Source organism: Ornithorhynchus anatinus, chromosome 9 (assembly GCF_004115215.2).
Source record: "Ornithorhynchus anatinus isolate Pmale09 chromosome 9, mOrnAna1.pri.v4, whole genome shotgun sequence".
Classification (NCBI taxonomy): Eukaryota; Metazoa; Chordata; class Mammalia; order Monotremata; family Ornithorhynchidae; genus Ornithorhynchus; species Ornithorhynchus anatinus.
In genome coordinates, this window is record NC_041736.1 from 793,195 (window position 1) to 820,443 (window position 27,249).

General features: G+C 50.1%; 1 protein-coding gene across 1 annotated transcript in view; it reads left to right on the forward strand.

Moving 5' to 3' along the window:
- The window catches only part of THSD7B (thrombospondin type 1 domain containing 7B), a 159,992-nt gene that overhangs the window by 22,945 nt on the left and 109,798 nt on the right, over window positions 1-27,249 (forward strand). Inside the window, exon 2 of the mRNA XM_029072551.2 lies at window positions 8,140-8,326. Coding sequence (XP_028928384.1) covers window positions 8,164-8,326 — 163 coding nt within the window. The 5' untranslated portion in view covers window positions 8,140-8,163. The remainder of the gene's footprint in view (window positions 1-8,139; window positions 8,327-27,249) is intronic.

Sequence of the window (27,249 nt, forward strand, 5' to 3'; positions counted from 1 at the left end):
CAGGGCTGGCTGGGTTTTGGGGCTAACATGGGCTAGAGTTGCACTGTGCTTCTATAGGGCAGGAAAAGGCCGAATTCAGATTGGTCCTTTGAGAACACAGGTCTTGGCCCTCCGCATCTCCAGAGCCCTTCTGAAATCCCACTTCCTCCAAGAGACCTTCCCCAGTTAACTTTTCTTTCTGCAGCTCCCTCCCTCCCAACTCGACTTTTCCACCTTGCTGGTGCTGCTATTTTTCCACCTCCCCACATGCACAGTCCAGGTTCCCTGGGCCCTTGGATTCCTACAGAGAGAAAGCCCTAATTACTTGGCTCATGGAGAGGTGAGGTGGGGGTTAATTCTTGGGTTTTCACCCTGGATCGATCTCCTCCAGCCCATCTAATTGGCCTCTGGAAATAATATAGCCCTGCACCCAAGGCCCTGGGAGCCCAGTTAGTAGCAGCCCAAATGAAAGGCTTTAAGGACAATTGTCCTGGAAACTAGTTTGCCTGCCTATCACCCACTTCCTTTTGAGTGGGAAGGATTTCTGGGTTCGCAGAATAGCATCAGTCCTCATCCTTGCCACTTTGAGCCGCACCTTGGGTCATTGTGCGGTGTCCAAAAGCCATATGAGGAGGAGAGAGCAGCCCTGGGGGCTCCCGGCACCCGCCGATCTGTGTACCTGGTCCAGAAATAATTGACTCATTAATCTCAGCCGTATCAATCTGCTCCCACTCTGGGTCAAACCCAGGTTAATTCGAATAAGTGGATATCTGCCACTTTACAGCACACTGGGTGCTTGGCAAGAGAGATCGGAATAAATTGGAATGCCTATTTTTAGGAAGGACAGGGAGGAAGGTATTTTCTGAACCTGAATCTGGGATGGGGAAAGAGATCATTTTGGATTCTTTGGATTGTGATGGATTTAGGGGCCTGAGGATAAGACTCCTTTTCTCCTCATCTCCTGAATTCTGGAGAGCAAAACATCTTTGACCTAGACCACATTCTCCTAAGCCTGAATGGAATTCAGCCCTGAAGATGCGGAGTCCTGGGGGAGGGCCGGCTGGAATCCCGGGAAAATTCTGGCCAGAGTCCCTGGTGAGGGCCTACTGGAATCATGGGGGAGTTCTGGCTGGCACCCCAGGGGAGGGTGGACTGGGATCCTGGGGAAGTTCTGGCCTGAGTCCCAGGGGAAGGCTGGCTGGGATTCCAGAGAAGTTCTGGCAGAAGTCCTGTAGAAGGTCTAGCTGGGATCTTGGGGAAATGAAGGGCCAGGGAAGGGCCAGCTAGGATCTCAGAGAAGTTCTGGCTGAAGTCCCATGGAAAGGCCCACCAGAATCCTAGGAAAGTGCCAGCCGGGGTCCCAGGCAAGGGCCGGCAAAGGTCCCAATGAAGGGCTGGCTGGAGTCCCGGGGAAGTGCCTGCCAGCCAAACCCAAACATTTGGGATTTTGTCCTCGGAATCATGCTTCTGCCCAGCTGGCAAATGGGAAGATAACTGTGTTGAATCAGTCCAGAGGAGCAGCTAAGGGCCAATGCACTCCTATGTGACCTGTCCTCCTCGAGCCAGCGTCGATTCCTGGGGTCTGGCGGGCTCCCCAGAAGGAGGGTCCTGAGGCCAGGGCATCTCCAGCAGGACTCTGCTGCCTACCGACTCAGTGCTTGTATGAGCTGATAGCCTTGTGAAGAAGAAAGCGGGGGCCTGTTTACCCACAGGAGTTGGGGATTTCTGGGGTTGGGGGTCGTCCAGGCTGGCTCTGGCCCTTAGCGGAATCCTGGCTGGGGGATGGGCTAGGGGGGCTCACCTAGGTCAAGGCAGAGGCAGCCCTCCCTTACTACTTGTACTTTCCATTCTGGAGGATTTGTGAGTTTGAATTCAGCCAGGTCTATGCAGATGATTCTCAAATCTATACCTCCAGCCCTGACTTCTCTCTCTCTTTGCAGTCTTGCATTTCCTCCCACCTTTAAGACATCTCTACTTGGATTTCCTGCTGTCACTTCAAACTAAACATGTCCAAAATAGAACTCCTTATATTTCCTCCCAAATCCTGTTCTCCTCTGACTCTAGACCAAACTACCATCCTTCTTGTCTTACAAGCCCTTAACCTTGGAATTATCCTTGACTCCTCCCTCTCATTCAACATACGTATTCAATCTTTCACTAAATCCTGTTCATTCAACCTTCACAACATTGCTAAAATCTGCCCTTTCCTCTCCATCCAAACTCCTAGTATATTAATCCAAGCATTTATCCTATCCTGTCTTGAGGTTCCACCTGACTTCTCTGCTTCCTGTCTCTCCCCACTCCAGTCCATACTTCACTCTGCTGCCCAGATCGTTTTTCTACAAAAACGTTCAATCCATGTTTCCCCACTCCTCACAAACCTCCAATGGTTGTCCATCTACCTCCACATCAAACAGAAGCTCCTTACCTTTGGCTTTAAAGCAATCATCTTACCCCCTCGTATCTCTCCTCTCTGCTCTCCTGCTGTGGCTCAGCCTGCACACATTGCTCCTCTAATGCCAACCTGCTCACTGTGCCTCAACCTTGTCATCTTGCTGCTGACCTCTCACCCACATCCTTTCTCTATCCTAGAACACCCTCCCTCTTCATATCGGACAGACATTTACTTTCCCCACCTTCAAAGCCTTATAGAAGGCACATCTCCTCCAAGAAGCCTTCCCTGACTAAATGCTCATTTCCTCTTCTCCTACTCCCTTCTGTATCACCCTGATTTGCTCCATTTATTCATGTCCCTCTCAGCCCCACAGCACTTAGGTACAAATCTGTAATTTATCTATAGTAATGTCTGTCCCCTCCTCTAGACTATAAGCTTGTCCTGGGCAGGAAATGTGTCTGCCATCTCTGTTATATTTCTATATTGTACTCTCCCAAGCACTTAGCACAGTGCTCTGCACACAGTAAGTGCTCACTCTATCCAATTGATTGATTGATTGATCAGGCTTCCAGGACAATTCAAAAGATAGGGAAAATGGTGAATCTCAGAAGGCTTTGGGTTAAGGGGACACAGACTTGGGCATTTTGGACCTGTTTGGAATTTCTCCAGCAAGGTGCAGGCCTCCCCTCTCCCCAAGATCCTGGCTGGACACTGTGCTGCAGAGTAGGGAGAGGGACTGTTCAGGCCTGCACTGGGTCTTTGACGTGATATTGCCAAGAGCTGGCCAGGGCCAAGACTTCAGGTGACGAGGTCTGGGAATGACGGCAGAGTTGGGAAAGAGGCCTGAATTGTTGGATGTATTCCAGGTCCCGGGGACAAAGTCTGAAGTCGGAGGGGGTAGGTCCAGAGCCAACAACACACCCAGCATTGGGTGAAAACAGGGAATCCATATTCCCATAAGGACCTGTGAAGGTGGGAACACCAGCAGGTCCAGAGGGGTTTGGACAGCATCCATGGATGATCATCCATGCTGGGTCATTGGAGGAGAGTTGGAAATGAAAAGAGGAGAGTTAAGGGTGTTGGGTGGCCCATCCTGGGTCACTGGGGGAGAGTCAAGGATGGAAAGGGGAGAGCTAGAGGTGTTGGATGGCCCATGCTGGATAGCCTATGCTGGATCACTGAAGAAGAGTCAGCGATAGGGAAGGGAGAGTCAAGGGTGTTGGATGGTTCATCTCTAGCCATGAGGTGGATGCCCAGGAGGGCAACAAGCATCTAATTCCTCCCAGCACCCTGGTGCTGCCTTGGAAGACAGGGCCCTGGGCTAGTTGGACTGTAGTGCCTTGTTATTAGAGTGTTGCCAGGGGTGGGTGTGTTTATGTTTTACAAACGGGGGAATGAAGGAGAGTCTGTCCTCTTCTCTCCATGGGGCTCCTGTTCTGTGCTCCGTTCCTCAGTTGGACAGGGCTGGGCTGAGCTGGGCATCCACACGAGTGGACAGGTGGCTCCCTTGACTGACATTTCCCCTGAAGAATAGAATGCTGCCATTTTCCCAGTAAATGTGGAGAAACACTCATCAGATCTCTTCCCCACTGGCATTCTGGGCTTTGTTATCATTCTTGGAAAACCTCGCCTCGGCCTGCCAGATGGGAGGGAGACAGTTGGAGCTGAAATCTGACCCTTCAAAACATCACTTCACACGAAATAGAGATTTGTCTTTTTTTGTTAATCTTGCTGTCCTTCCTAGAGGTTGGGAGGGGAGCAAGGATAAAAGAGAGCCTGATTTTGTTCTTAGCAGATAAAATCTCTCACGCTTTGTCCCCAAAATTTTCAACCTCGCTTTTGGGAGAAGATGGAGTGTGATGGGGTGTTTTAATGGTATTTGTTAAGTCCTTACTACATTCCAGGCACTGTACTAAGAACTGGGGTAGATACAAGATAATTAAGTTGGACACAGTCCATGTCCCACATGGGGCTCACAGTCCCATTTTACAGATGAGGTAACTGAGTTACAGAGAAGTGAAGTGACTTGCCCAAGGTCACATGGCAGACAAGTGGCAGAGCCGAGATTAGAACCCAGCTGCTACTGACTCCCAGGCCTGTGCTCTATCCACTAAGCCATGCTGTTTCTCATGAACCCTCTTGGCTTGCTAAGACGAGGGCTAGTTTGTTATGCAAGAAAAGCAGGTGTCTGCCTCCTGACCTGACCTGTCGCCTTCTGAGGGGAGGGATGGCTTGGGAAGGGAGCTGCCAGGGGCAGAGTTCCTTCGTCACCACATTATGCAGCAGTAACCTGTGTTAATGAACTGTGTGTCACCGGATGGTGCTCACAGAGGAGGTCTGTCCTACTGCTGCTTAATTAAAAATCTTTCCACTGATGGAAAGTTATCTCTCTGGTGTTTTCTGTAATGTATTCACAATGCATCTGCTTGGACTCCCTTGCTGGAGATATCTTTCATTATAATCCACTTATCCAAGTTCATAATTAAACTTCTAAATGTAAAATTTCTATTGGTGCATTTCCAAAATACACAACAAGCCACTGCCTTTTCTCAGCCAGCTGAACCTGGATGCTGGGGTGGCATTCCCCGTAGTGGGTCCAAGCGGAAGCGGGGCCCTCTTCTGGCTGCTCTCTATCACTTGCCCCCAGCAATGCCACCCTGGGCTGGAGGCCGTGAGCTCACCCAACTGGGAGTGAGTGGAGAGAATCAAAATCCTGGAACTAGGTGGCTGACAGGCCTACCACCACACTTTGCGGTCATCAGGCTCAGAAGCTTCCTAGACCGTCTGGAATGGAGGATGGGTGATAATGTAAGCATCCTTGGGGTACAGTGCATGCTATGAGTGCTCGGGAGAGCACATGGAAACATGGGGCAAGTTCACTGCCCCTAAAGAGCTTCCACTCCAACCGTGGAGACAGACGTTGGTACCTCCCAGTAGAGAAAACACAGTGAGTAATTGATCATCCTCTAAAGCCTCCGTTTCTCGCTCTGTGCCGAGATGCTGTAATAGAGTCCAGCAGGGCTAGTAGGTCCAGCTGAACCTGCGTGCCTGGAACCCAGGGAGCTGGCCGCCCACAGAGGAAGCAGAAAGGGCACTGACGGGCCATTCCCAGGGGCCCACGGAACACCATGGCTGAAGGTGGTATCTGGAGAGCTTCGCCTTTCACAGGAACAGAAATATCATCCTCTGGGATGGCCCTGCAGCCTCAGGCTGAGATCAATCACCACCAATTGCCGAAACCTAATGTTCAGATGATCGATGTCCTGATGTCTAGCCCCTGTAAAACAGCACAATTGTAACAGATAACGAGAGAGTCGGCTGGAAAATTTTATAGGCCCATAAACATGTTATTACTTATGTCAAGAGTGGATGCGTTTTCAATAAGTTTCCTTGCAGTGGGAGATGCATAATTAATCGAGAGAACACAAGCCTCTATTTTCAGTTTAAGCGCATAACTTCTCTGACAGTCAATACTCAGGCCCCTGCGGCGGGTGAGGTTACTATGGGACCTGGGACCCCGGGGCCCTTGGGAAGGCTGCTTTCCTTCCTGCTCCCTGACTGGAATCAGCTTGGACCGTGGGGCTCTGGGTGGCTGAATCTTTTCCTCATCCTGGGTTGGCCAACATGAAGATGGGCTCCCCCTCACTGAGACCAACCTATCCCACAACTCCCAAGTGCCCTCCTCCCCCAGATAGGTCTGCTCTGGTTCATCTGGGCTTCCGGGACCGTGGTTAATCTTTCCCAGTCAGGAGAGAAGCCAAAAGCTCCAGCTGCTCCAGCTTCCCCTTCTGGGGCAGCACTTTCTTTGACCATGGGGGCCTCAGTCCAGAGGCAGGGGAACATTCTTCAAAAGAAGAGTAAAAGATGGATCCCTGCCTGCCCCGAGGAATTGATGGCAAAAGCGGGGGAATGCAGTCCTGAACTGATGAATGCACAGACTATAGCTCAAATGAGGAAAGAGAGATAATCAGTCATAAAGCCGAGGCGATAAAGAAATCAATTAGAAGTAATCAGAAAAATACATGAATGCTGAGGTAGCTGAGGGGATGGCATGACAAGAAGCATGGGGGGATTAATCAGGGAAGTCCACTTGGAGGAGGGAATTTTTATTTTTATTATTTTTAATTATAATTTACTAATTCTGTTATGTGTTAAACCAGAGGAAAGAGAAAGTGTTGAGAAATCATTAAACTGAGAACCCTATGCTATTTCCTTACTTCAATCAGTCAATCAGTCAATTGTATTTGAGCCTTTACTATGTGCAGACCTAGGTACTAAGCCCTTGGGAAAGTACAAAAGAGTAGAAAGATAATGATAATAATAGTGGTATTTGTTAAGCGCTTAGTATGATCCAGGCACTCTACTAAACGCTGGAGTGGATAGAATCAAATCAGATTGAACACAGTCCCCATCCTATGTGGAGCTCATGGTCTTAATCCCCATTTTACAGATCAGGTAACTGAGGCATAGAGAAGTGAAGTGATGTACTCAAGGTCACACAGTAGACAAGTGGCGAAGCGGGATTAGAACTCATGACCTTCTGACTCCCAGGTCCTCCACTACACCATGCTGCCCTCAAGGAGTTTGTAGTCTAATGAGGAGCTTACATATACAGGCTTTGAATCCAAAAAGGTTATTTGATGTATCTTCTTTGAACACTGCAGCAAGCGGCACCGGAAGAGCGGGAACCCGCAGGAACCATGGTCCCCTGCCTCACCTGGCTCCCACACAGCAGACCTGGGCCGGTCCAGCTCAAGACTTTAATTGGCGACTTGGACCTGTTGGCTGCGCTGACCCGGGGCAGGAGGCGATCGGCCGAGGGGAGATAATGGGATCCCAGAGGCTGGGGTGGCCTCTATGGGGTCTGGCTCACAGTGCTGTCATTGGAGCCCAGGGAACATTAAAGGTGGATGTTGGTGCCGTCTCACAGGTGGCTGGCAAGAGCCTCCGTTAGTCATCCTGAGTGCAGGGATTGCAGTTCGTACTCCAACACAGTGCCTTGCATCCAGTAGGGCACTCTGAACCCAGTACAGTAAGGGCCCAGGACAGTAAGTACTCTGCACACAGTAGGTTCGAGGCCCAGCTCTCTGTCCATGGTAAGCCCCAGCATATCCTGACAGTACTCTGATCCCAGGATGTTAACTGTGTCCTGGATCTCAGCTTTGGGCATTCGAGGGGAGCTTCTACAAGCCACAGAACCGGTTGCCTCTATGTGGGAGGGGCTGTGGATCCCGGTCTGTGGAATTCGGGCTGTGGATCCTGGACTGGGCTGTTAGGAAGCAGGAGAGACAGATGGAGAAGCCTTGGGTGGTCTCTCCAGACAGCTGCTAGGGCAACAGCAGCACCTGTCCATCACCCCCGGGACCAGCCAACCTATCCAAGCCATTCCTGCTTCCCCAGCTTTGGGCCCAAGGGGAGAAGGGACCAGGAAGTCAGAAGGACATGGATTCTAGTCCTGGCTCCACCACTTGTCTGCTATGTGATCTTGGGCAAGTCACTTAATTTCTCTGCGTCTCACTTATCTCATCTGTAAAATGGGGGTTAAGAATGTGAGCCCATCTGGGACATGAGCTGTGTTGAATCCGTTTGGTTTTTATCTTCCCCAGCACTTGGAACAGTCCTGGCACATAGTAACTGCTTAAATATCATTTAAAAAAATGGTGAGGATCTGGGACTCTCCCCAGTGTTCTGTGGGTGATCCCCCAATTTGCTTAGGAAGGAAACCAGATGTTTCTTAACTTTTCCTCTCCTCTTTTGCGGCCCAGGGGCAGGCCGACTCACAGGACTGGATGATGCTCCCGTGGGGCCGGGGAACTGCAGGGCCCCGTGCCTGGAGGGGCACCAGGAAGCCACGTCTCCTCTTCCTCCTCCTCCTCCTCCTCCTTTCTCTCTTCCTGGTCCAAGCAGCAGATTTGGCAGGCAGCAGGGAGCCGCAGTTTGTCTGGAAAGCAGGTAGGGATGCACTTCCTTTGCCAACTGCGAATTGGGGTTGGTGCCTGCCCCTTCTTCCCTTGCCTGTCCCCTACACCCACCCCCGCCACCCATTCCCCCACAGCCAGTTCTCCCCAGACACCGTAATTTGGGAAAACGAGATATTTGAAGACAAGCCCTCACTGAGGGAGGGAAGGAGCCCATCTGGGCTGGGCTCCATCCCCGGGTACGTGAAAGGTCGATTTCACCCAGCACCATAAAGGGCCTTCATCCTGGAAGTCTGTACTCTGAGGCCCTGGATATCCATTTGGCATTCAGCTCAGCCTGACATTTCCCCCTCATCAGGGACGTCAGTGTTTCAGCGACCCAGCTTATCCCTCATTAGGAAAGTGATACCGAACATAGCTGATGGTCTCTCTGGGTACATATGTGTCTGGACAGAGGGCCTGTCCCACATGGGCATTGTGCTTAGATTCCATCAGCTCTGATGCATCTAACGTTGCAGAGGCTGTGGCTGTGGAGCTCGCCTCCCAAGATTGTCTGGGCAGCGTCGGCTTGCAACCTCAGCATTCCTCCTGCCCCCCTGCCCCGCCCCCATGTGGCTGTGGGTGTGTCTAATACAGCATGGATCTCAATGGGGCTCCTTGTAGGGTGTGCACCTCATGGGCACTTAGTACAGCATGTAAGTACAGCTTGGGCTGCTGAGCGTTTAGTACACCGTGGGCTTCATGAGCTCACTCTGTCAGAGAATAAATTGGCCCCTGGGGGCAGAGCTTGTTTCTGTGTGTGTTTAAAAATGCTCAACTACTAAGGGAAGCAAATTTAAGTATTTTTTTTTAACCCAGGACAGTTGCGGCTGCTGGACTTGGGGGGCGGTGAGTTCATGGTTGAGAGTTTGCTGCAAAAGCGCTGAGTGGTAGGGTGGTAGGTGTGGGGTGTGGAGAGACTAATCAGCGCTTAGAACAGTGCTTGGCACATAGTAAGCGCTTAACAAATACCGTTATTATTATTAATTGGAGAAGGCCCCCTAGAAGAGGTGGGATTTCAGAAGGGCTTTGGAGCTGGGGAGAGCTGAGGTCTGGTGGCTGGGTTGGCGGTGGCAGGGGGTTGGGGTGGTCAGAGGTGGAGAGAGGCTGCTGCTGATGTGGCTGGGTCTCAGCTCCTGAGCCCGGCAGTTTGGGATGTGGTGGGTGTCCCCAGGGTCTTCAGAGACCCCAGTCTGGGTGATGATTTTTCAGAAAAAAAGAAAAGCCCCCCCAAACGAAAATCGGTTCTAGTGAAAATGTCAAAGGCAAACACAGTTCATAGGACACAGGTTGCCACTGCACAGACTAGGTGGTCACAATGGGCAGGGCTCTGTCTTGGCCACCGTGGCACACGTGGCAGCTCGGCGCAGCAAAGCTGAGCACTGGCAGGGCTGGGCACAGGGCATGATGGAAAAAAGAGGTGCTAGGGTGGCAGGAAGAATGTAGGGTTAGCATGGGGGGGGGTCGATCTCTTCTCGTTCTCTTCCCAGCACCTTCAAAAGGAAGGATTGGGTCACTTCATCATCATCAACGAGGATTAATTAAGTGCTTTCGGTGCGCAGAGTGCTGCTCGAGGCACTCATTTTTTGGGCAGAGCACTGGACTGGATAAGGCATACGCTGGGTGTGGAGCGCTCTCCCAGGTGCTAGCTTTGTGTAGAACACTGAACCAGTTTCCTGCTGTGAGCAGAGTGCTGTGAGCTGAGTGGGGATTGGAAGAGTAGGGTGACAATAGAACACGTGGTCCCATCCAAGAGAAGTTCACAGTGTGGTGGACGGATCCCTGGAAGATGTGGGGCACTGGTGGATGGGCAAAGTGAGTAGCCCTCTCCCTGTAACGTGGGTGATTTGTTCAAAGATCAAAGATCAGAGCAAGATTCATTTAATCCAGGCCGGTCACATCTGTTAAGTCAAATTCTCCATGGAGATTTGGGAAAGTCCTTCAGTCCGTCATCTTCAGCCCCAGCTGCCGAGGGAATGAGGCCAAGCTACTGCCAAGCTGGCAGTCCTCAGCTACTGGCCTGGGAAGACAGGCCGGGAGATGGAGGGACACAAGAGTTAAATTCAACCACATTGGGTAGCAGAGGGATCGCTTTAATGATCAAAGTCCCAGTTACAAACCATGAAAATGGCTTTGAAGATGAGCCCAAGGTCTCTCTACCTCACCTCCTGCTGGCACTGATACTCCCAAAACTCACCAGGAAATCTCTTTCTGGATGGGGCTGACTACTGGCTGCTGACTGGCAAATACCTGCTTTTACTGGTTACTTCACACAAAAACCCCCCACAACATTTCTACCCTTCTCTTCCATCTTTGTGAAATTATAATCCAGGCAGTTATGTGATGGGGACTCTGGACAGAGAAGAAACAGCTAAGTGAAGAGTTGCCCAGGCAGTGAGGGGGCAGGTCCATGGAGGGGTGTCCAGGCAGTGACAGGGCAGGGTCACAATGAGAAGTCTGGGCAGCTGTGAGGGACAGAGATGTGATGGGGTGTCCAGGCAGGCAGTGGGTGGGGTAGATAGTCCCATTCTGATCTGAGAATGTCCCATGGTATCTCCTTTGCATGGCCTGGGGTCCTCCTGAGCTAACTTGGTTAGAAAAAGGCAGAGCATGCTTTCCCAGCTCTGCTCTCCTCTCTCGCTAGAGTTACTATGGGAACGGGACTGAGGGTCAGGCGGGAATTCTGCAGAAATATTTCCTCCTTTCAAATTTGTTCATTTCACAAAAACGGCAAGTTGGTGTTGCAATTGTCCTTTTTACCCAACTTTGATGGATTTCCTTCATTGTGCTCCATTTCCTTCCAAAAGGCAGCCGCCAGGGCCCCAGATGGGGCTGTTCGGGGAGTTTTTCCTGGGGGCTAATAATTTTTTAATTGGACGCAGCTGTTGGAAGCCTGGGTTCGGTTGCTAGGTGTGCGTCCGGAGTTGGAGAGGGATGGATCCTCTTTCGCTCTGATTCCGGTTTAATTACTTTGCTGCATTTGTCTGGAACGTCATTATGTCTTGCTCTAATTGTCCCTGAAAACAATGGGCATGTTTGGACGAGGGCCGTGCCCAGCTGGCAAGGCAAAGGTCGTCGGAACGTGGGCATGCGGCTCCTGGGCCCCCCGCCATGCCTGGAAAGTCCAGGAGGGGGCCCACAGACCACCGGGGTGGTTGCCCCACAGTGGCACCTGAACTCACCTGGCAGGCGTGTGTTGGCTGAAGTCCCAATGGCATTCAATCATATTTATTGAGTACTCACTGTGTGCAGAGCACTGTACTAAGAGCTTGGGAGAGTACACTATAACAATAAACAGACATATTCCCCGTCCATAATAAGCCTACAGCTTGGGGTTTGGGTTCGAGTTCACGGACAAGCCCAGCAAGGAAACCTAGTTTAGCTTCATAGATGGCATTGGGCCAGGATTGAGTTGAAACCAGGATTGTGAGGGCATCTGGCTCCTCCAGTGCGGGCAGACGGGTGGTGCTGTGGGTTTGCACTTGGTTGTGATCTCGATGGGGAATGCAGCAGGCCCCAAAGGGGTGGGCGATAGCTAGGGATGCTTCCCAGGCTGCCAACAGGGGTCATTGTGTCCACTCGGAGACTCGTAGGTAGAAATTCTCCGGGACCCAAATCCTATCTGGGTGAGAGCAGATGAGTTAGTCTCACTGGGGGAGGTGTGGGCCCTTGTGGATGCTCCAGTGGTGTCTCATCTCCAAGGTGGGGGGCCATATCCAACTCCCCTGGGCTCATTGCCTCAGAGGGCCAGCCCAGTCCCAGACAGATCCCGACTCTAGGCTGGGTTTTCTCCAGAATCCCTGAGGCTGCTCAGGATGGGGATCCCTGAGTGGTGCAATCACACAGTTAAAGCCCACATTCAGAACTCACCATCCCCTTAATAGAAGACAGGCCTAGGCTGTGGCATGGTCATGGTCTTGACTGCAGTGGCCCCGACACCAAACTGTAAAGAATACCTATTATGTTTGGAGCACTTGGGAACAGCCCAAGGGAGAGTCAGGCACAAACTCTGCCCCTGGGAGCCTATGGTCTAAAGGGTAAGGCAGAAGATGGATCCTGAGCTAAGAGTGAGGGGAGAAACAGAAATAACAGGCCCAGGTGAACCAATAAATCCCTAAACAGATAGAAAGGGAGACAGATGAGAGGGTCGAGGTTCTGAGGGGCCGGTATTCTGGCAGCCTTTGAGCAGGGTCTGAGCAGACCTCCCTGCCCCACATACATGGAATGATGAATTGCGTGCTGTCCCCCAGCCCCAGGATGAAAAGGGGATAACGAGCTGCCCATCATCCCAACCGCATCTCAGTCAGTCCATCAATCATATTTATTGAGCACTTCCTGTGTGCAGAGCCCTGTTCTAAGTGCTTGGGAAAGTACAATATAACAATAAACAGACATATTTCCTCAGGTTCCTCGAGCAGATCCCTGCAACTTCTCCCCAGTCAATTCTCTTCAGTTATCCTGAGCCCTGGGTCAGGAGGTCTGAGAGAAGAGAGGCCTGCAGGTTCAGCCCTGCACCCTCTGGGCTGTGGTGGTGGTTGTGGTGGTGATAGAGGTGTGCAGTGTGATGGTCGGGCTAAGGAGCAGCTGGAGAGAGGCTTTCTCTTCCCCTGACCTGGCTAGGATCAATTCAACCCTGAAAATTTGCTCTTCAAATTAGAACTTAATAAAAACTTTCCTACTCTGAACCCTGAGCCTGGCTCCCCTAGCGATTAGCGGTCTCATTTCTTTCTCAGCAGTCGGGTAATGATTATGGCTCCAGATGCTGCAGGAGTGATAAAGAGATTGATTAATTTCACTTGAAAGAGCATACGTTCAAAGGGAATCTCGTCCATACCCTCGGAGGGGACCCTGAGGCCTGCTTCTGTCCACTGCTCAGGCAGCCTCCTTTCTCTGGTCGGCAGTTTGGAATGTCAAGGTGGAACTGCAGGGAACGCTGCTGTGGAACAGTGTAGAACACTAATGTGGAAGAGCACAGGATGCTGATGGGGAACACTGGTACGGAATGCCGATGTGGAACACTGATGTCGAATGTTGATGTGGAATGCTGGTGTGGAATGTCTACGTGGAACACTTGTGCATAATGTTGACCGGAATGCTGGTGTGGAATGCCAACATAGAATATTGATGTGGAATGTTGATGTGGAATCCTGTTGTGGAATGCCTATGGGGAACCCTGGTTTAAAATGTTGACATGGAATTTTGGTGCAGAATGCCTAGGTGGAACGCTGGTTCATAATGTTGACATGGAATGCTGGTGCGGCTGTCTACGAGGAACACTGGTTTGGAATGTTGATGTGGAATACTGGGGTGGAATAACTAGGTGAGGAATGTTGGCATGGAATGCTGGTGGGCAATGGCAACGTAGAACAGCATGACTCCTTCCCACTCCGGTCATCCCCCAACACTTCCAACATGGATCTGGTGAAGGAATCACTGGAGGGGCCCAGGGACTCAGTGACGCTGCAGCCTGAAGCCTCCGTAGAGCTGCAAAGGGAAAGGTCATCGATATTCTGGCAAGCACTGTGGTCACAGTCCTAAGGCCCATGGAAGCTTGTAGGCCAACTGCTTCGGAAGAGGAAAGAGCCAGGTCTGGGAGCTGGGGATCTCGCACCAGTGACCAATCTCCCAGAAATGAGTCAGCCTTGGGGCTTGTAGCCATAGCTTCACCTCCACCACCACTTCTCTGCCTGGAAGAGGTGGAGAGTCTGGGGCCCGAGCAAGCCAACTGCCTTTCACTGGGAGAAATTGCAGGCACCTCACTCCATGGATTGTAATGTTTTCTTCCCCCAACCCCAACTGCCTTGGGGCTTATTTCCCAGGTGAAGCCTGCTAGCCAATAAGGTCCACTGGTGCTCTGGCCCATGGACCCCCGAGGGCTGGGTTTGCAGAGGCCCCCAGTGGGCATGGTGACCCCAGGTGAGGAACCGGGCAAAAGGACAATGGGGGAGAGAACGAGGTGGGCGAATTCCGATGGATGTTTCCCGGGCCAGCATGCAGCACATGGCCAGAACCAGAAGGGCTTAAATGTTGACAGCTGGGCTGATCCCAGTGATTGGGAGGACTGAGCAACCACACGCTCCACTGGTGGGAGGTCCTGGCATTGAGGCTTAAATTCCGCCCAGAGGAGTCACAAACCCAAGGACGGGCAGGAAGAGGGAAAGATTCAGGTCCTCTGGTGTTTCTCTGTTGGTCTGTGGATGGCTAGGCCTGTGGATATGGGAAGAGGGAGTCAGAAGGGCTTTCCATCTCTACCTCAGCTTCAAAGTATTCCCCTTTCTCATCTTTCTCATCATCATCAAAGAAGCAGTGGGGGCTAGAGGAAAGAGCATGGGCCTGAAAGTCAGAGGACCTGGTTCTAATCCCGGCTCTGCCACTTGCCTGCTGTGTGCCCTTGGGCAAGTCATTTAATCTCTCTCTGCCTCAATTTCCTCTTCTGTAAAATAAAGATTCAATGTCTGTTCTCTCTCCCATTTAGACCATGAACCCCATGTGGACAGGAGCAGCGTCTACTCTGATTGTAATGTATCTACCCCAGCACTTAGTGGAGTCGTCATGTAGTAAATGCTTAAGAAATGCTACAGTCATTGCTATCAATATCAGTGTGTGGAACATTGTGCTGGGTGCCTACAGTGTGCTCTTATCATTGTACTAAAAGTTTAGGAGCATACTCTAAAAACAGAAGACATGATCCCTGCTCTAATAGCACTGATAGTCTAGTGTCTCCTCTTCAAATTGCCCATCTTCCCTGTAAGCTAGCTCTGCCGTCTGTAGCCCTTCTCCCTTATCTCTCTCACTCCTCTTTAGGGCCTCTTGCTCTCCCTTACCTATTTTCAAAGATCCCATTGCTGCCGGCATTACTGTGCCCAGCTGCCCCATGACCCACACCCATGGTGCCGCCTGCACCCTTCTTTGTGGGGCTGTAAGCTCCTTGTGGGCAGGGAAAGTGTCTACCAACTCCGTAATATTGTAATAATAATCATAATGGTATTTGTTAAGCACTTACTCTGAGGCAAGCACTGTTCTAAGTGCTGGGACACACACAAGGTAATCATGTTGTCCCAGGTGGGGCTCACAGTCTTAATCCCCATTTTACAGATGAGGTAACTGAGGCACAGAGAAGTGAAGTGACTTGCCCACAGTCACGCAGCTAAGTGACAGAATTAGAACCCACGACCTCTGCCTCCCAAGCCCATGCTCTTTCCACTAAGTCACGCTGTTTCATGCTGCTTAATGTACTCTCCCAAGCGCTTAGTACAGTGCTCTGCACTCAGTAAGCATTCCAAAAATACGACCGATCGATTGATCGATTAATTGGAAGGCGGCTTCCCTTGTTCGCCATCGGAGGTGCTCGGTCCAGGCCTTCCAGGAGCCCCGCCCTCCCTGTCCTCCTGGGTGGCCCTGGGTTGCAGCAGGCTGGGCAGAGGCGTGGAACCGGCCAGGCCGCACGACTGCCAGGGAGGGGGCTGGGAGCCGTCAGGGCAGGCTGGAAGATCTCGGGGGATGGAGCCCCAGAAAACGGGAGTGGAATGGCCAATGTGGCCATCACTTCCGAGAGCGATTATTAGCTCGCCCAGGGGACATTTGGTTCGACGCTGTTTGTCTCGGTTAATCGTCGGATTAATAAAACATGCCTCCCGCCAGCGCGCTTCCCTAATGGCTCTCTGGGGGCTGGCGCTGTCCGGCGAGGCCGTGAAGGAACTGTGTGCCGAGCTTGCCGATGGGGTTCGGCTTCGGCAGAGATTCCTGGGGTCTCAGGAGGATTCAGGGCGGCCTCCGCGTTGGTTTATCAGTAGGCAAGAGGGAAGACTTAGGGCTTTCGAAGTTGAAATTGTATTTTTTCCTCTAATCTCTGAATGTGAATACACTTCCTAAACTAGGTTATTCGCCTATCCTGAGCGGGTTGAAAAAAGCAACCTGCTGGATCAGATAGCTCTTTCCAGGAACAGAGATGATAAACACGCACAAAACTCACCATCATTTTTCCTCTGCCATTACAGCCCTGAAACATGGTCCAAACAGCTATTACGGTGGTGGTTTTGACACGGAACAATAGCAAAAACACAAATCTGATAATTGGCTTAATCATTTACTGCCGAGTTGAAAATGCATTCCCCATTCAAGGAGTAAATCTTCTCTGGGTAGGAATAGCTGCTGAGGGATGGCATTGTTCTGTTCTTTCTCCTGACAACCATCTCTCTGTCCTTGTTGCAATAGAAGCAACTGCACTGGGATAGTTGGGGGGAGGGGGAGGTGTCCTTGCTCATGATGGCCCTAATATTGGCCCGTGCTAATCTGTACTTGCCCAAGCTGGTCTGTGCTGGTCTGTCCTACTGTGGGCTCGGCTGGCCTGTGCTGGCCCGGACTGATCTGGGCTGGCCTGTACTAGCCTAAGCCCCTGTGACTTTAGTATCTCCATGTGGGGGGTGGGGGTTGTGGGGAGGGTGCTTGTTAATTGGCCCAGCAGGGGCTTGTCTGGGCCGGCATCTTGAAGGCAGGGAGGTCATGCCCCAGAGGGCAAAGGTGGAATCAGGAAGAGTGGGGTTCAGTACGCTATTGGCATTTTTAACATTGGCAGACAAGTTCAGAGCATTAGTGTCCGGCAGGGCTTTTACTTCTTCATTCTTTTCCGGATCCTCTGCGGGCTATCTTGACCCTTGGATTTAAAGGTAATTGGAATGAACTACATAGAAATTCTGTCCTCTTTTAAAATGAAAATCCATCACTGGGCTGCTCCCCTCTGCTTGTAGAGTCCAAAACAAAACCAGCAACTCCCAGCACCGTGCTAGATGCCCAGTAAATTTAGGGATTTCTTTGTGCCGTAGCGTTCCTGCAACCCCCTTCCCTGTGTTCAAAAATTATGTAGCATTAGCTATCGTTTTGATGGGAAATAGAGGCTAGGGAGTAATGGTTTGAAAACAGTTGAAATAGTATCTGGCTTCTGTCACACCTGGTGAAATTCAAGAAGGTTGTAGAAGACTAAAACGGCTTATAAAGCTGGTTGCAAAGACGATAAAGCTCAAACTTGAAGTGAACTGATGTACTTTATTTGTTCCTCTGGTCATTATCACTGGTCATTAGCACCCCGAGGGGAATCAATTTACAGTCCTTAAAATCAGTTTCTCACGTAGTGAATTTTAAAGACTTGCCATTGGTTTTCTTTGCAATGTTAATGAAGAACTGATAACAGGGTTTCCTAGTATGGTATCAGATGTAGAATGGCATTTCTGGCAGAGGTTCATCAATGTATAACCAATTCAAAGACATTTCATAGTCCTGTTATCTTCTATTCTTCTTCCTGTTCTATCGAATCATATAATGAAAACTCAGAGAATAGCAGAAATGACTATCCTTGAAGAGCAGCTTGGCCTAGCGGAAAGAGCACAGGCCTGGGTGTCAGCGAACCTGGGTTCTAATTTCAACTCAGCCACTCACTGACTGCCTGACGTAGGGCAAGTCACTAAACTTCTGTGTGCCTGAATTTCCTAATCTGTTTAATAGGGATTCGATGCCTGTTTTCCACACTATTTGTCAGACTTTGAACCTGACGTGGGTCAGAAATTAATTTATATCTACCCCAGCACTTAGAACAGTATTTAAAACATAGTAAGTGCTTAAAAAATGCCATAATAATAATAATGTGGGAATCATTTCATAAAAAAGGAGCCCAGTAAAACTGCATTAATTAGAGAAGCAGCATGGCATAATAGATAGAGCCTGGGCCTGGGAGTCAGAGGTCATGGGTTCTAATCCTGGCAATGCCACTCGTCTGCTGTGTGACCTTGGGCAAGTCATTTAACTTCTCTGTGCCTCAGTTACCTGATTTGTAAAAAATGGGGATTAAGAGTTTGAGTCCAGTATGGGACAGGGACTGTGTCCAACCTGATTAACTTTTACTACCCTATCTCTTAGAGCAGTGCTTGGCATATAGTAAACACTTAAATACAATTATTATTATTATTATTATCAGTAATAATAATAATTCATAGTCTACTAATTTGGAGTTAGTGATTATTGAGACAGGATACCTACCTTTTGCTTCCTTTCTTTACACACACCCTCATTCTTTGCTTCTCTCTGTGCCTTTTGCTCCCTCTCTGTCTCTCTGTCTCTCTCAATCTCTCACTCTCACTCTGTATCTGTTTCTGAAAGTGAAGCTGGTTTGATGTAAAGCAAAAAAACATTTTCTGTTAAAGCTATGGTTGCTGAGCCCCAGTTCACCCACAATCCCTCTGATTTTCACAAAACAAAGGCAGCTAGGACTCACCGAAAGGGAGAATGCAGTATATTTTTATTCGCTGCCTTTTGGACAGATTGAAAGAGGCAGGTCGGCAAGAGACAAGTCAGCAGAGATATGAGGAAAGTAACATACAGAGACATTCAGACCACACCTGTGAGCAATGCTGTTTCTGGCACAAATCAATGGACTGCACAGTCCAGGTCTCCTGCTGCTGACAGGGGCAACAAGGGGGTGTGTATTGGTCACCTTCCTTGACACTCACCTTCCTGGCTAGGGATGGACCATCCAACAACACAAATTTGCTCTTTGTCCTGAACTTTCCTTCCCCCAGCATGAATGCTTGTGCAGATAGACACACCCACCCACAATTGTATTAAGACTGCATGAAAAAATGTATGACTTCTGATACTTTACCACTTCAGACTGGATTTGCTGTTTTTATCCCTTCCTCCAGCCCTACCTCCACCCAACCTCTGTCTGAAGTAGTGGAGTTTTCCCTGGGAAATAGAAAAGCAGCATGGCCTAATGCATAGAGCATGACTCTGGAAGAAGGACCTGGATTCTAATCCTAGCTCTGCCACTTGTCTGTTGTGTCACCTTGGGCAAGTCACTTAACTTCTTTGTGCCTCAGTTACCTCATCTGTAATATGGGGATTAAGACTGTGAACCCTAAGTGGGCCAGGGACTGTGTTCAACCTGATTAACTTGTATCCACTCCAGCACTTAGTACAGTGCCTGGCAAATAGTAAGCATTTAACAAATAACATTAAAAAATACCCACTTTGAAAACTTGGAGAACAGCCATAGTCATCTAGACTGCAAGCTCCCTGTGGGCAGGGAATGTGTCTGTTATTTTGTTGTACTCTTAATAATAATGTTGTATTTGTTAAGCACTTACTATGTGCAGAGCACTGTTCTAAGCGCTGGGGCAGATACAGGGTAATCAGTTTGTCCCACGTGAGGCGCACAGATAATCCCCATTTTACAGATGAGGTAACTGAGGCAGAGAGAAGTTAAGTGACTTGCTCACAGTCACACAGTTAAGTGGCAGAGCGGGGAGTCGAACCCATGACCTCTGATTCCGAAGCCCACGCTCTTTTCACTGAGCCACACTGCTTTTCCAAAGTGCTTAGTATACTACTCTTCCAACTGCTTAGTATAGTGCCTTACACTCAGGAAGCACTCAGTAAGTACGATTGATTGATCAGTGCTTCCCAACTGCCTGCTTCTCCCCGTGCCAGAGTTTGCCCCTGGGAACCTCGAGTGGGGTTGAGTGTTGTTAGGTGTCCTGCTGCAGTAGATTATTGGGTTGGCCTTGGAGCTCCCCCACTGGCCGCTGCTCCCCCAGAACCCCACTGATTATCCAAGGCCCACATTTCTTGCTTTGTCTGCTTTCTTCGAACCTGACTGGTCCCATGACTAGTATTGACCGATGCCAGCCCTCAGCTGTAGCTGTCCTAGGAAGGAGCTGGGGCACTAGCCCTATCAAGCCCAGCCTGGACTGCCTACCTTTGCTGTTTCAAGGTGTCTACAGCCTTCATGGAGAGGTCAGGACCCGGCCAATGTGGTAGAGTCAACAGTGCCAATGGGTGTCTGGCCTTGGGCACGGGCCTGAGAGAAGCCCACCTCGGGGGAAATCAGTTATCCTGGTCCCCAGTACGGTGGTCTTAATATAATAATTAATACAACAGTAACATATTCATTAAAATAATAGTAATAACAACAGCAATATTTGTCAAGCACTTGCTATGTCTCAAGCACTGTATTAAGCATTAGGTAGATACAAGATAATTGTCAAATTTAGTCCTTGTCCTAATAATAATAATAATATTAATAATTATGGTGTTTGTTAAGCACTTACTATGTGCCAAGCACTGTTCTAAGTGCTGGGGTAGATACGAGGTAATCAGGTTGGGCACAGTCTCTGTCTCACATGGGGCTCACGGTCTCAATCATTATTTTACAGATGAGATAAATGAGACACAGAGGATTGAAGTGACTTGCCCGAGGTCACACAGCAGACAAGTGGCAGAGTTGGGATTAGAACCCACAACCTCAGACTCCCAAGCCCATGCTCTTGCCACTAGGCCAGGCCTGTCCTAAATAAGGCTCACAGTCTAAATTGGAGGGAGGACAGTTATTTAACCCCCATTTTACAGATGAGGTAAGTGAGGCACAGAGAAGTTAAGTGATTTGCTCAAGGTCACACGGCAGGCAAATGGCAGAGCTGGAATTAAGAATTCAGGCTTTCTGGTTCCCAGGCCCAGGTTCTTTCATTAGGCCACCAATATGCTGACCAGGGCTGGCTGGGCCTCCAATCTCCCTGAGGTGGTGTGTTTTGTCAAGGTGAGCAGGTATTCTGGTGGGAGAAGGATGGTCCTCCTTTTTTGGATTCCATTTCAGCCCCACAGATTCCCTGACAGCTCCCCCTCCAAAAGGCAGTTAAGCTTATGGGGATGGGGATAGCCCAGCTGGGGCAGTGGTGGAGGATCTGGCACTTGGGAGAGTTTCCCACCAGCCAATTCCTTTCCCCCTACTGGTTCCTCTTCTCTTGCTTTCCTTCTCTCCCTCTTGTCACCCCCCTCCCTCTCTCTCTCCCCCTTTCCCTCCTCCTCCAATCTGTTTTCATGCCTCTCTGTCCTCCCTGCCTAGACCCCACACCCTTAAATAGGGTCATCTGACTTCAAACACAATTCATTCAGAGTTCATTGATCACCTTTTTGGTGAATCCACTTGCTCAAATTGCAAGTGCAATTTCTTTGTAATAAAACCTTTTGGCATTCCTCTGGAGAGTGGATTGATAAAGTTTCCCTTAAGCCCATATACAAATTAAATGTGAGAACCTACAGCTGAGGGAGTTGCTTCAAGGCAGTGATTTGGAGGATGAAAAATCAATAGGTGTTTCAGGGGAGACAGAAGGAAAGGGAGGGAGGGAAGAAGGAATGAAATGAAGGGAAGAAGGAAAGAAGGAAGGGTACAGAGGGAAGAAGGAAAGAATGAAGTAAGGAGAGGGAAGAAGGAAAGAAAGAAGGTTGGTTTAGATTCACTCTTGTCTGTCTGCAAAAGGGGAGTGGGAGCTGCTTTCATTTGGGTGCTCTTCACCCTGGGGACGAGGCTGTCCGCCCAAGTTTGCCCTTGTGGAGCCTGCCTGTGCCCCCATCTTTTCTGCCCATCATAGAGGGGTGGTGAAATGGGGAAGGGGCTGCTGAGGGAGTGGAGGGGATATTGTAAGCAGGACTGATTGGGGAGGGGGTAGTGTGGTGCTGGTCCCAGGGGCTGCTTCTCTTAGCTAGAAGCGATCGATTGATTGTTTTCCCAAGACCCTTGACCTCCTCCCTCCTTCCTCCCCTCACTCCCCATCTGTCCAGACTCCAGGGGCCGTCTGGGCTGAGCTGAGCTGGCCAATGGGCTGGCCACAGTCAGACTGTCAGGGGAATTGTGGCCAGCTCGGGGCAGCTTGGGTTTCATCCCACCTCTCTCTCTCTCGGATGCCACAGGGCTCTGTGGGGGCTGCAGTGCATACATTATTGAGCAACGATCACGCTCCTGCAATCTGAGCTACCTGTCTCCATCTGCTCTGCTCCCCGTCTCTGTCAGCTCAGGTCTCCCGGGTTCTGCTCCTCTGAGGGGCCACTGTCCCCCTGGAGGATATCCACTGGCCGTGTGGAGGCTGGACTGGACCAACTCTTAGTGTGAGGGTGGTGGCTGCCCGGGCTTTGCACCCGCCTGGTCTGGACAGTGGGTTGGAGGGGGGCCCAGTTAGTGCGTCGTATTTCCAGAGTGGCCTGCTGGGCTGGGACTTCGGGTGGTTTCACTCCCAAAGAGTCTTGCTGAAACGGAGCATTTAGCCTCTCCCTCCTCACCCAAATCTGTTCCTCTCCAGACACCATACTCTATATGCCTTGCTCTTGTTTCTCTCAGTGTTGACCTCTTGCTCTCACCTCTCCTACGTTGAGTCTTGGGAAGAAGGAAGACAAGATCCATTGGTCACATCAGGACCCCTGTCCTGGTAGTCTGTCATCCTGTGGTCCCACCTGAGGGGCTGTGGACATGGGCTTTGTGCATCCAATTGACCACAGATCCTCTTTTGACTTGTGGTTCATCCAGAGCCTACCCATCCGCCTGCCTGTCTCTCCATCTGTTCATCCTCCTTTCCTCAGCCAATGGAAGTGGGCATGGTTGGCAATTGCAGCAACCAGACAGGAAGTGCTGACCTCCGTGCGAATGCCCTCCTGCTGAGGCCTCACCTAATGATAATAATAATAATAATAGTATTTGTTAAGTGCTTACTATATGTCAAGCACCATTCTAAGCTCTGGGGGAGATACAAGGTAATCAGGTTGTCCCAAGTGGGGCTCACAGTTTTAATCCCCATTTTACAGATGAGGTAACTGAGGCACAAAGGAGTTAAGTGACTTGCCCAAAGTCACACAGCTGATAAGTGGCAGAGACAGGATTAGAACCAACGACCACTGACTCCCAGGTCGGTGCTTTATCCACTAAGCCACGCTGCTTCACATCAGCCTGGCTGGGAGAGGCCAGGGGCCTGCTGGTGAGTTCAGATAGCCCTGGAAACTGCTGTCTGGCCATCCCAACTGAAGGTAATTGTTCAGCAACTGGAGGGACAATAACTCCCAACGCAGAAACAGCCAGATTCAAGATCCATTTGAATCTTTCATTTCCTTGTCATCATAAAGTTTCAAGGATGTTGTTTTCAGAAAGATGGAATTTTTTTATTTTTAGGAAGAGGCGCTTCTGGAGTGAGAAGATAATTATTCCTTTTTGTTCCCCAGTGTAGTTAGAGCACAGGCCTGGGAGTCAGAAGGACCTGGGTTCTAATTTCAGTTCTGCCATTTGTCTGCTGTGTGACCTTGAGCAAGCCACTTAACTTCTCTGTGCCTTAGTTACCTCATCTGTAAAATGTGAATTAAGACTGCCCCGCTGAGGGACAGGGATTGTGACCAACCTGATTTGCTCGTATCACCCCAGAGCTTAGTACCGTGCCTGACACATAGAAATCACTTAACAAATACCACAGTTATTATTGGGTGAAAGATCATCATCATTAATGGTATTTATTGAGTGCTTACTATGTGCAGAGCACTGTACTAAGTTCTTAGGAGATTACAATACAACAGAGTTGACAGATGTTCCTTGCCCACAGTGGTCTTGCAGTCAAGAGATCATCATTTTTTTTAAATGGTATTTATTAAGCTCTTCCTATGAGTCAGTTACCCTTCCAAGCACTAGGGTAGATAAAAGTGAATTTGGTTGTTTACAGTCCCTGTCCTGCATGGTGCTCACAGCCTAAGTAGGAGAGGGATCAGGAGAACTGAAAAACAGAGAAATTAAGTGACTTGCCCCATAAGGTCACACAAGAAGCATTTTGCAAAGCCAAGATTAGAACCCAGGTCCTCTGACTTCCACATCCGTGCTTTTCCCACTAGGCTATGCTGCTTCTCATGGGCCCTACTGCTTCATGTGTTTTCCTAGAAATTCAAATCCCTGGGTTCAGGGTAGGCTGCTATCCGTAGGAGATCTCTGGGCCTACTATTTCCAGGCCGGGCACCTCTGAACAAAGTGGTCATCCAGGAAGGGCACAGCTTCCAGGGGAATGGAACCATCGTCCCTCTCTTTGGTGCTGCTCCATTTGCTGTCACGAGAGTGGGAAAAGGCTGGGATATGCAAAATGCTATGAAAACCGGGCTTCCTCTCCTTTCTTTTAATAATAAAAAATCATGAAAATTGTTCTCTAAACATGAATGAGCTAGAAAATATCACCCCACTGTTAGTGGCTAGAGATACAGAAATGAAATTTGGAGATGAGATTTATCTTCCCCCTTTAATTTGTCCTCCTGCTGTACTGTAAATGTAATAACCATCAACATGAAAAATGCAACAGATTGGTAATACTATTGAGTTTTAATTAAAGCACCAGATTGAAAAGGCTCCAGATGGATGCTGGGGGACTGAAACTATCACCCCGCTCTACCGGACGGCCTCCTCACCGTCTCTGGCAAACAAACACTGGTTCCAAAACCACTCCTCTTGGAGCCTGGCAAAAAATTAATCATTTAAGTTGGTAAAGCAGATGGTTTCTTTATTTTATTCAATTTAACCGCAAAAGACTGAGCCCTGTAAATCAGGCAGCCTCTTGCTCTCACGCCCCTACCCGCTGTGACCGTCCGGCCCGGCCGTCCTTCCTGAGGAGATCAATAGCGCTCACTCTCCGGGGACACTACCAGCCGGGCGGGGTGTTTCGACTCTGAAATGTCAGACTGTTGCCTAGAATTTTGAGGAGCTCAAGGTTCTGTGAAGTCATGAATGAGGAGGAGGAGCGGGAGGAGGCGGAGGCTGTAACCGGACCATGGCCTCTCGGGAACTGGGGACGGGCCATCCTTTGAGCTGTGGACGTGAGGAATCGTTGGGGGTCTGTTGGCCTCGTGGCAGCTCCCTCCTGGGTTTCCCAAGCCTGGTATCTCCCACCCCGCCAACACTCATTTCTGTCAAGGGTCTGGACTGTGTCTGCTGGGTGCAGAGGTAGCAGGGATGACAGGCAGTGGGGCTTTCCAGGAAGGAGTGATGGAGGATGGGGTGGTCCCCACTGCTCAGTCACTGCCACCCTTGGCTCCAAACCTGATTGCCTCTGTCCGCTCTCCTTCCCACTGCTGGCCTCCACCTAGTGGGAAGCAGAGATCCCTCAGTGCTGAATCAGGTCTCTGGGTCCCTGGCAGACTGGAGATGGGGTAGCAGAGGCAGTCTCCATCGAGTTGACCTCTTTCAGTGAGGAAAAGCCCTGTCACTTTGCAGGGAATTCAGGATGTGTGGGATGCATCCAGCAGGATACTCCAAGAGACACCTCTCTTTTGGGCCTAGTGACTTTGCTGAGGTGGAGCATGAGCTATGAGAGTTGGGAGCTACAGAGAGTTGTAGTGCATCGTTGTGAGGGAGGTGGAAGAGGTTCGTGAGGGACTGGGTACCAGATTAGTCTAGATATGACCCCTGTTCTTGGTGATCTTCTGGTTGGCACTCTACTTTCCCACCCCCCGTCCTGACTCATTCTTCCACTTAGGGTGTGTGGGGTGTGTGTGTGTGTGTGTGTGTGTGTGTGTGTGTGTGTGTGTGTATGTGCATGCGCACATGCGCACACCTCTGGTCCTAGGGAGGCAGAAATCTGTTTTTGGCTTCTCCTTGCAGGAAAGACCAGTTCAGAGCTCTACCTGACTTCAGCCACATCCTGAATGCCAAGCCCTCTAGCAGCCCCTGGGATGAAGGGAGAAATCCTCAGATGGACCCCAGGCCTGGAACTTCAAGGGAGTCAGCTGTCCCCTTCCCAGTGGTCAGAGCCTCTGGGGATGTGGCTGAGGCCAATAAGAAGAGCCTGGTGTTGAGTGAGCTCTCTAGGCACTCAAACTTTTGGGCTAGGCTGCTCCATTGGAACTTGCTGGGCAGGAGCTTGGAGACTCTCCCGCTGCCTCAGTCCATGCCCCAGGCTCTTTGTGGCTTCCACCCAAACCCCAGTCTCCTGCTGCTGCAGTCTCTGCCCCAGGTTCCCCCAGAGGTACTCACCAAAATCAATTAGGTGCTATTGGATTCTAAAATTAGCATGCAATGTTTGGAGAAAATCAATAGCTTATTAGTTTGAAAACTTTTATGCGACATCTTCTGAATTCATTTGAAAAACTTTTGTCATGAATGACAACGACTGTTTTCACTTTCCCCCCAAATCGGTGTTCAATAATTGTTTTCTAGCCATAGAGAAATCGATTAGCTTGCCCACATGTTGTTCTGCTGCATAGCCCCATCGATTCTGTTCTAATCGCAATGTTATTTGGGGTCGAAATCCCACCTGCCTTCACAGGTCCTCAAGTGAAAAATGTTGCTGACTCTCCCTGGTTGGGGCACGGTGAATGGGCCATGCCCAACAGGGAACCCTACAAAGTCATGGCTCCTGCTGTCTTAAACCCAGGGGGCCTTGCTGATACACCATTGCCTGATGAATTCCTGGCTGCACAGATGAGCTATTTTCTGGGAATGGAGAGGGGAGAGGCAGGGTCATTGTCTGGTCAATCAGTTGATCAGTTAGTAGTATTTATTGATCACTGCTGGGCATTGAGCAGTCTACCCCTGAACATAAAGGTGGGTGCCCAGGAGGGCAACCAGCACATGGTTCCTCCAGGCATCTGGGTGTCTATGCTGGAGAGGGAGCCGTGGACTGGGTGGACTGTGAGCTGAGCCAGGATGGCATTGCTTGGGGTCTGAGCTGGTCAGGTGGCTGGGTAGGGGCTGGGCTGCAGGGAGATGGGTAATCATGGGGGCACTAGTCGACAGGACGTGTTTCCAGTGTTTCATATTCCAAACCTCTCCCCTCTGACTCACCTCACTTTCCTCCTTCTACAACCCCGCCTGCACTCTTCGCTCCTCTGGTGCTCACCTTCTCACTGTGCCTCGATCTTACCTGTCTCACAGCTGACCCCTGGCCCACGTCCTACTTCTGGCCTGCAATGCCCTCCCTCCTCAAATCTACCAGACAATTATTCTCCCCCGACAACCCTTCAAAGCCTTATTGAAGGCACATCACCTCCAAGAGGCCTTCCCAGACTAAGCCCCACTTTTTCTCATCTCCCACTCCCTCCTGCATCACCCTGACTTGTTCCCTTTGCTCTTCCCTCCTCTCCCTG